The following is a 10,877-nucleotide window of genomic DNA, read 5'->3' as shown; positions in this document are numbered from 1 at the left end:
GAGTTGACAACAATGCCTAGACTCCCAGGACGCAAGCGTGGCAACAGAGCACACGCAGGAAACGATCGATATACAGTCGCGGGACAGAGGCGAGCGCAAGGTCGCCAGTACTTTTAGCAACGACCTTGCCCCCCTCTCCGCAAAAAACCATAAAACATAACAGAAACGCTCAGGGGCAAAGCCCCAGCCCACGTACAAATGTAAACAATAACAGTTCCAGCGTTTCACCCAAACAAATGACACCTGTTAGACGATACCCACTAAGGGATCGTAAACCTTTAGTCAAAATGGACTTGTAAATACAACCCAATTGTGACTTGTATATAATTAATATTGTTTAAGCATTATTATTATCGATTTGTTAATTGTGTTCATTCAATGTGTTATTAATTGCTATATTCTGATTTATTGGTTTTTGATGAAGTGTTGGTGATTTGTGTTAAATGATTATATTGAGTTTGTATTTTGTTCTCTATAATCTATACTTACAAAAATAAAAAGAGTATAATGTCAATTTTTCTTATTCATTGTAATTGATTTAAAATTGGAGAATTGTAAAACAAATTGTAATTGATAAATTTCTAAAAATTGTAGGGGACTTATGTATTTAAGGGGGAGGATTGTAGTGTATTTAGTGTGAGAAGTACTAAGTTGGTAGGTATCCATAGTGATATTTAATGTCTGCACCAGTGATGTTGGCAGTATGTATTGTCAGGCGATGTAACATACGATGTGGTCTAAAAGAATAAAGAAATGCTCATAGGCTGCTCTCCTGTGACGTCACATCACGCCACTACCCTACAACCAACGGTCCAAGCTGGCCAGCCAGCAGTCCACCCGCAGTCCACCACCAGACACCGTCATGTAACCTCCGCGTCCCGTCCGTTCCTTTACGAGCGGTCCTAGAGCAATGTTACTCTAAATGTGTAGTTTAATTATTCTTCCCGACCCATAGAGATTACAGTGTCGACCCGCATACATTACAACTGCGTGGATCATCAAAATAGTGATCTGGAAATTAAAATAGCTGTAGGATTACGAGGTACACCACCCAGTTGGCTAAAATCGTACCTACATGAAAGATCCCAATATGTTCAGCTAAATGAAAATCAGTCAAAAACTTTTTAAATGCATAGTCCCACAGGGATCAATTTTAGGTCCAGTACTTTTTAAATTTATGTAAATGGCTTCTCAGATTATCAGTAGCTTCAGGCTAAATTATTCAATATGCGATGGCACTACTCTCTGTATCCAAGGAAGTAAGGAAGCATTGAAAAAGCAATGCTTTTAAAGTTCAAATCCTTGCTTGCAATTTTTAACAGAACTAAATTTGCGTACTAAACGACTCAAAATCTAATTTTATTAATTTTTTCTGGAAAAAGGTTACACCAAGAGTGTAATACAATCATTAATATTACATGAAACAGAAATCGATGAGGTCAATGAGTATAAAATTCCTGGAAAGGCATATTGATAGAATGTTTACCTTGGGGCACTCATGTCGATGTTGTCTGTGGAAAAATATCCTCAGGCATTTTTGTACTGAGAAACTTAGGCGACATTTTGTGTGATGAGGGTACATTAAAAATGGCATATTACGGCCTTATATACCCATTCATGTCTTAAGTCATTACGCTATGGGTGTGGTTGTTCACATCACAACTTGTCCAGATGTTTTGTGTTGCAAAAAAGAGCAATCAGAATAATTGCAAAACTTGGTTTCAGAGAGTCATGTAGGGAGAGTTTTAGAAGGCTTGAACTGCTAACACTCCCATCCCTCTACATGTACGAAACTGTCTTGTACTGTCGGTACAAATGTAAAACCACACGTGGCAGAGACGTGCATGGCTATCACTAGGGGGAGGGATGTGTTAAGGGCGGCACAGCACAGGCTTCGAGCTTATGAAGCTCTGCTCCGTGAAGTCGGAGCTAAATTGATCATTTGCTTCCCATCGGTATATGTGAGGAACAGAGGGAAGCACTGTTTAAAAAGAAATAAAGCAATTTTTAGTAGGGGGTTTCTTCTACGGCCTTACTGAGTTCACGGACCGTGAGCCAGAGTTGATAGCCTGTTAGGACTAATACAGGGGCCGACCTGTTTAAGTCTTAAATTATGTTTTTAGGATTTTTATTGTACAGGAGTGGCGCATAAAATAAAAAACGGGAAAATTTTGAAGTTGTTGTTGTTACACCTGTAAGTCTCGTAGGAGAATGGGCGACAGAAAGTCATGACGCCAAGTAGTAACGGTCATTTAATTTAGATGGAGCAGTGGAGTGGTGCGGAGCGTGCCGTTGCCGTGAGAGCGTTATAACAAAAAACGGTGGACAGTGTAACAGCTACACAAACAAGTGTTCCGACGCCATTATGATATTTCTCCCCGCGGTCGAGTTCCTTCTTCACATGCCCATATCGGAATTTTTGAAGAGAGTGGTTCGGCCTTAAAAGAAAAAAACCTCCTGGGCGTATAGTGACTATTCGAATCCCAGAAAATGTTAATGCAGTGCGAGTCACAGTGGAAAGGAATATGCGTCGTTCTATACGAAAAAATCGCCTCATCATTGACTTGAGCATCGGAGTGTGCAAAGAATATTGCACGGCCTGCAGTTTCATCCTTACAAGCTTCAGATTGTTCAAGCTCTAAAACCAAATGACGGTTGAATTACGCTTACAATTTTGTGAACAGCAACTGACTAAAATCAATGAGGACGCAAATTTCCTTGAAAATCTTTGGATGTCTCATGAGGCCCACTTTCATTTAAATGGACATGTCAATAAGCAGAACATGCGTTACTGGGCTCACAGAAATCCCGGTGAACTTCATCAACGTCCGTTACACAGCCTTAACGTTACTTTATGGTGTGCAGTGTCTTGTCGAGGGATAATTGGACCTTACTTCTTTAAGGATGGTAATGTCCCACTGTAAACTGTCACATCTGAACGTTGCATTCATGTGCTGGAGACATTTTTTTGCTCCACGGCTTAATGCTTTTTCAGATATTTACATTTCAACAGGATGGAGCCACCTCATACACTGCCCAATCTGTCAATGGCAGCACTGAGGCGTTTGTTTGGGGAGTGCATAATTTCAAGAAACGCTAACGTCAATTGGCCTCCACGGTCTCCAGACCTCTCAGTATGCGACTTCTTTCTATGGGGACATCTAAAGAGCGTTGTGTACCAGACTAGGCCAAGAAATCTTTTTGAGCTCAAGACTCAGATTGAAGAACACGTTGCCAACATCGCAGAGAAAGCATTGCGTCGGACAATGATAAGTTTTCGAAATCGATTGAATGAATTTGTTAGGCGCAATGGACAGCACTTAACTGATGTTATTTTAAAAAGGGACTTTAACTTTATTGTCATTTCTAAACATTTCTCATTTAATTTCCACTCTTGCCTAACACATTTTAAGCATTTAAAAAAGTTGTTTGCACAATTCATTGGTTTATTATGATTGTTTAAAAATTTCCCGTTTCTCTGCGCCACCCTGTATTTTAAAGTTTTTAACTATTTTAAAGTATTTATAATTTTATATATTTAATAATTATATACAGTTGTTGTATAAATACTGTTTAATTTTATGTAACCTGTACTGATACTGATTGGGTATACTTGTATTTCAATTAAATATATAATGTTTTAAGTAAATAACTGTTAAATGTTATATTAAGATGCTTAGAATTAAGATGAAAGTGACAGATACTATACAATATGTGAAATGTTTTTAAAGCAATAAAGAGATTTTATTAATATTATTATTAAATGTTAATTCGAGCCCCTGTTTCTTTAGTTCTTTTTAAGGTCATATTCTATGCCATGACTGTCTCCAAGCAAATATAACTAGGTAACATATTGTATTACTGCCTTGAGATAACGACAGGCAGTAAGCAAAATACTGATGTTTTTATATCTAAATGAGTAAGCAAAATATTTTTTGGATTGCTGACGAAAGGTATGTTAAAAAACCTTTTAAGTACTGTTTATGGTAATTCAGGGACTAAAACATGAACTTTGAGGTGTATTAACACTTGTAGGTCAATAATATTGTCTTCATCTGTGTTATTATTATTGTCCAATGATACTTTTTGTTAGTTTTCCTGTTTCTTGTTGTAATAGTAATTAATTCAAATTAATGTTACCATGTACTAAAATAAACTTTAAAAACATTAAATTAAAGATGGAAAATAATATAATGTAAATACATATAAATCTCAAAACACAACTAACCTTTTATTTTTCTTGTCATCTATATACACCAAATAGAGAGAATTTGGTATTAATTACAGATTATCCTATTATAACACTAATATATATTTATTTTACAAGTGAAATAAAATTATATTTTAAGTCTGATTGTATAAAGTTGTCTGGTTGTATATTACTGTTTCCAAAAAGATATATCAATACATTGTTTTAATTTTTAATTAAGTTTGAGTATTGAATATATCTTCTTAGTCAAATCACTATTAACAAGTTAACTTTGATTCAATACTTTGCAAGCAAGTATAAATCTATAGAAGGCTTGTACAATCCCTTCCTTATTTCTGCATTAAATCAAAGAAACTATTGACTTTGAACATTATACTTAGCTTTAAAATTTCAAATAAAATCATACTGGAGTTTGTAGTTTTTACATAGACACTAGGGCTTAAAAGCTATCCATTTGTTTCAATTTGATATACACAGTCATTGAGAATACAAATTGTAAGCAAAGGTTGAGTATATTATCAAATTTATGGCATTTGATCAATTTGAATTTATTTCTTACAAACTGCACCAAGAGTGGGCTTTTTATAAATTGTTGTTTTATAACTGTTAATTTTAAATCAATAAAATTCTTTATTGTCTGTACACACAATGTAATGCATGGCCACTGTCAAATTAAGTAAAAATTTTGCATTTATATCCTCAATATCACTTACAAAACTTACAAAGAAACAAGTCATCCATCCTCATTCACAATCCAACTGATTGGCAGTCCAGTCATTCTGTTGCTTCCAAATCAGCAGTCTCCAAGTTAAATGTCAAAAACTTGTCAGCACTATAAAATTCCTAGTATACTAACAAGTATTTCAGCTATGTTTTGATCACTTTGAGCAATAGAAACTACTTATTGTCAGCGAGGCAGATCATTTGACAAACCTGTTGTTAATCCTTTGGCCTGCCTAGCTACTTTCCACATGACAAATTTTTCATGTACGTAGGATTCAACAGCTCTAGGACTCGATGCTAGTCAGTGGTATGTGTGACATTTTGTTGTTAATCCTTTGGCCTGCCTAGCTACTCACTGTCCACATGACAAATTTTCCATCTACGCAGGATTCAACAGCTCTGGGACTCGATGCTAGCCATTTCTTCGACTCCTTACCCTTGTTATCCGTTTTCCCTTTCCAGATTGCTTCTTACTTTTGCATTTAGAGCTAACCAATATGTTTTCTTTCTGTTTGGATTTCTGTAGGTCTCATTTATTTTGTTCGACTTCATGCTAAAAGAGATATAGCTATGATCTGAAGCAGATGCTTAATCTAGCACACTCCATTTATAAAATCAGTAGAAATATAGTTGCTAGCCAGAGTTATATCTAAGACCTCTTCTCTCCCCCCACCCGTACCTCTTCTTTGTACAAAAGTTTGTTTAAGGCCTTCATTCAGAATAACTAAATTTAATTCTTTAATAAAGTCTAAGAGACACTCACTCTGATTGTTGATGTTGATGTTGCTGTTTCCCGAAGCACTGTGGTGGGCATTTTCATCACAACCGACAATCAGGAGCCTTTTATTAAGGATTCTGCCCTTCACAATCCGCCTCATCTCTGTAGTTGGTGGTGGTTCTGGAGAGTGTTGTATGAGAGGTAAACTGTTGTAAACAGAATTATAATGTTGCCATTACCTGTCTGCAAGTGCACCTGTGTCTCTGGCACACATTTGTGCCATTTTTAGTGATTAATGAATGTTTTTATTAATATGTATACACACCCTGGGTTGCTACTACCAGTATCATAAATCAACTTACCTTATCAGTTCTCATCCTCATCACTCGGCTGCCGACGGTCCATGGTTCTTGAACTAGGACTACGGCTATGTCTTCCGGCAGAGTGTTGCCATAGCTGCTCTGCTTTAGTGAAGGTTTATCTGGAGCACCACTATTGGTGCTATTGATCCTCTATTGGTTTTTCCTCCCTTGCAGCTTGAAAGTGATCCTGTTGCTGCCCAAGAATGTGCACATCGCCAGAGCTTTCAGCTTTTTCAGAAATTCTTCTTCATCAATATGTAAAAGCAAGAATTCGTCATTGGTGCTAGTTTTCCCCCCAACAATAGTCTATTGGTCCATTCAAAGTCGTTTTGTTTGTTCAGGGCTTCAAACACCTATTGCTTGCTGTCCACTCTCAATGATCTTTGGAACGAAAATCAACACCTTGGTGATCTTTACCAGGCTTTTGACTGGGCCAATTTTCAACTGATCCCCTTAAAATGGGCTCAGCTCCTGAACCTGCTTTTGCCGCCACCCTTTGGTTTCTGCGTTGATGCAACCAACCACTATTGCTCCACCTTCAAAGTTGTTGGCTTCCTTGGTTGTTAGTTTAGCTTCAAGCCAGATAATGGCCAGCTTCTTCACAGAGATCGTCTCGGCATATGTTTTCATGTGTCTTCTTGGTAACACTTCCATCACTTTCTTCTTTTTCCCCACTCTTTGCTAGCTCCTCAGGTGTCAGATGCGACAACTGCCTCTTTACACTTGCATAGCTGGATGTTTGCTGTTGTTTCTTATTGATAGTTTTGGAGCAAGTTTCACCTTGCTCTGAGGCTTCCTCATCTTGCCCTCCCTCCCCTTTATAAGCTGGAACACAAGACAAGGAGGGTACATCACCCTCATCACGTCTTAAAGTAAGGCTGATGCCGATGAGCATCCCAATCCCCATGGAATTTCAGTTTATTGTAGTCAATTTATCATAATTTAAGCTTTAAAATGAAGCAATTCAAAAATTTCTTTGTTTACTTAAAACTTCCACTCCAGACAGACAGGTCGACAGGGATATTAATTCCTTCTTTGTGCAGTTTCTGTGAAATAATCCCAATGGCTGCAGGAATGATAGTGCTCCTAGTTCTTAGGGGAGCTTGTGTGCAGTAGAGCAGATGGTGAAGGCTAACTTATTGAACATTCGCTTGGAGAGAGGGAGTTCAATAAAGAGCATAACCAGGTGGACTGGACAGTCTTTGGGTCAGATGTTGCCTAATAAAATAGTATTAATATGATGTAATCTATTGCAAACTAAACTCATCATATTAATTCCATGAATTTATAATTAATTAATATATATTATATATTATATATTATATATATATATATATATATATATGATTACAGATTAAAAGATACACTTTAATGTGATAACTTGGAAGAACATTAAAATAAAAGAAAATATTATATTTAATGCTTATATAATAAAAATAACTGCATATAATAATAATTTATTATACTGAGTGAGGCAAAAGTCTGGATACACAACTATAAAAGTTGAATAGCACAAAGGAATCATAACTGCATCTACTTTTAAGAGGTATGGTGACAGTGTCAGCCGTCTTGAGCTCTGTCAAATCCAAGAATTCAAATAATGTACTAAATTATAAGTACATACAAATTTGGATGTGTTTTGAAACCACATAGACTGTTTTCAGACTAATGTTAGTGATGTGTCATGATCTGTACTCAAAACATTGTTTGCCAAGAGACAGTACACTTGTACATCTGCTTGTCGACACCTCACACCTTTTGTTCCAGTGATGTTCGCTCCGCCATGGTGCCATCATTGCAACATTTGGTCTTCACAACTTTTCTGGTACTGTAAACGTTTGTACTACACTGTAGTGTCTCTTAGATAAGTTAAAAAGTGTAAAATATCTTTCCAACCATGTACATGTACTATACGCTTTTTAAGTACAATTCAAGTTAATTTGATGTAATCAAGATTCAAGATTAGTTCTTGATTTTTTATTAGTTACTAAGTACATTACAAAATGGTAATAGACATTGACAGATATAATTTAATTTCATCAACAGAAAGCCTTAAAAATTGTTTAAGAAAACCTGTGTTTCAAATTGAACAATACTCAGAAATTTAAAAATAAAAAATATTTGTCTAAAGATATGATATTAAAAGAGAGATTTCTAAAAACCCAATAAGCATAATTTAAATGAATAACAAATTTAAATAAACAATAAATAATTAACAAAATAAACATAACAATCCAAATTAAATTATAAAGTAACACTAACAATATTACAAATATATATATATATATATATATTATATATATATATATATATAATATATATATATATATAAAACAATAATACACTAACTACTTTAAAAACTTAATTTGCTAATACAATACCACAGTTAAGGAACGCATCAACAGAATAAAACACTTCTTCAGTTATACCATTAGGATTTATCTCATTTATAACATTAGGATTAAAACTGCACACAACTTTTCTAGTAATTTTACTGTTTATTCTTATTCAAAATCCTGAATTTCACATATAAAAACTTTTATTTCAAAAATGTTTTATGAAATAAAGGAAAGGCCAATTTATCACATTAAACTGTGCAGCTGATTAAAACATGATTTAAAAGTGAGCTGCACATATCTGGGGTATAATACTGTTTCTATATATTTACACTGGGCTATTGCAGGTAAATATATATATTGGATAGTTTACGCAAATATGTAATACAAATTTATCCAAGGTATTTTATTGTAATATTATTCTACTAAATTTGAAGAAAGTCTAAATACTCCAGAATATTTGTTTATAGAACAAAAACAGTAACACAGAAATTCTTAACAATCTTTGTCTAAAGCAAAGTAAACAGTGGGGGTGTGAAGGAAAGTCAAAGTAAGTATTGGTTTCGACTAAGTGAAAATTGTTGACAGCTTGTTTTAAAAAAATTTTTAATAACTGTTTGCTTTTGTTGAAGATCAAGCTTATTTTTTAGACAATATTAAAATTAAAAGATAATAAGCATAAACAGATTAGTTAATATTATTCATCCTGTATTATAAATTACTTAACATTAATTCAAACAGGGTTTTTTTGTTACATTGCCAAAAAAAGAGGTGTAACTGTTGGAGGAGTAACTGCTTCAACCTCAAAACAACACAATTCCAAATACATTATTTATATTTTAAATATACAGGGATTAAAAGATAAAATAGAGCATTAAATATCATTATTTATGATAGTAATATAAACTGAAAGATTTCAGTTATTTGTTATCTGAAGATTGTCTTACTAAAGATATAACTTACCTAGGTTGCCCAGAGGATTATATTATGTACCCTATGTATGGCTTTTATAGAAAGAAATAGTGAATAAATAACCTCCTTAGTTTGATAGAAAAAGTTAGGAATAGTAGAATCTTTCTTTCCAATGAAGCTGAAATGTTAATATTACAAAAGGAAATTGTATTTTCATTTATAAAATAATTAGCTCATGAAAAGTATCCAGATTTTTACAAAACTCTGAAGTATTACGCACTTGTGGTAATCGTAGAATCAAAGAAAGTTCAGCTCACCACCTATCTGTGGATAACACAAAAATCTTGGAAACTCAAGAGATGTCTTAACTTTTATTTCTAAAAGTGTACCATGGCTATTCTGTGGTACTCAAAATTGACATATTTCAAATAACATTGTACAAAAAAAGATAAGGAAACTTCTAAATATATTAAAGTAATACAAATGCTTTTGCACTATTTATAAACCAACCATTTTTCACATAACATACTTGATTCGTCTTTATAAATCATAAAGGATTTAACTGAAATATTAAAAAAAAAAAACTGTTCTAAGACAAATGAAAACTTGTTTTTATTCAACTTTAAAAGTTAAATAACACATGTCACCTTTTGCAATCAGTTATCCAAATTCACTCTTTGGTGAATCTCACACATTACTTACGAAAAAACACTTAGTTTTGAACTATATTTCCAAGAATTGTTCAAGATTATAGTTGATAAGTTAGCATTATTCAATAACAAATAAATGCTCTACAATAAAAGTGATTAAAATTCCTAGCGTGAGTACACTACAGCCCAAATAAAAAAAGAAAAATTCATTGATTTTGAAGAAAATTTTGAAAGTTTCAGTCATTTGATCAATGAAAATCCAAGTATCATTTTTTTAAATTATCTTTCTGTTCCAGGCTGAAGAAGTCTACTGTTGGTATCACTTAAACTTCACAGAATATCAAAAGTATGCTGAGGACTCGCAAATTTTCAACCCAAACTCTGCAGGGGAACAACTAGATACAAATGCTAATTTAACAGAGGAACAATGGAACAGTAACTCAACCACCAAGAAAACCTCAGGTATTCATGACTTGTATATTGATTTTCGCAGAATTGGCTTCCAAATCTTTGTTCAGAAACTGATCGAAGGATTACGTATATTGAGATACTTTTTGGAGATTGACCCACCAGTAGTGAAAATCACAAATTTATATACATATATCAATGAAACAAACAATAATTACAATAACACTTCAAATCTCACTTCAGGAACGACCAACAAGTACTTTGATTATTTAAATGATGAAAATTATATAGAAAACGACAACAGAATCACCTCTAAAAAACAACCCAACAGAAAATCCTTTGGACAAAGTTACAGAAAATATTAAAGAAATGAAAGAAAACACAGAAAATGTAGAAGAATCAAAGGTACAAACTGAGAGCCAACCTCCACTCAATGACAGTGTAAAATCAAATGAAATAAATCAACAATCTGAAGAAGAAGTGGAAAAGAAACCTGAAGAAGGATTTTTCACCAGTGTGGCCAATCAAGTTGCTAGTATTTTTCATTCTTTTACAAAC

The 10,877-nt window shown here is 34.0% G+C and overlaps 1 protein-coding gene across 1 annotated transcript; it reads left to right on the top strand.

The window, feature by feature from the left end:
• The first annotated feature begins 7,728 nt into the window (after positions 1–7,728).
• On the top strand, positions 7,729–10,877 carry LOC124371640. Its single transcript, XM_046829987.1, has 2 exons — positions 7,729–7,838; positions 10,208–10,877. Exons 1-2 carry the CDS (start codon positions 7,797–7,799, stop codon positions 10,682–10,684), a joined length of 519 nt encoding a protein of 172 aa, XP_046685943.1. The 5' UTR covers positions 7,729–7,796; the 3' UTR covers positions 10,685–10,877.

This window comes from Homalodisca vitripennis, unplaced genomic scaffold (assembly GCF_021130785.1).
Source record: "Homalodisca vitripennis isolate AUS2020 unplaced genomic scaffold, UT_GWSS_2.1 ScUCBcl_1760;HRSCAF=5794, whole genome shotgun sequence".
NCBI lineage: Eukaryota > Metazoa > Arthropoda > Insecta > Hemiptera > Cicadellidae > Homalodisca > Homalodisca vitripennis.
This window is presented reverse-complemented; position numbering and strand designations above follow the sequence as displayed.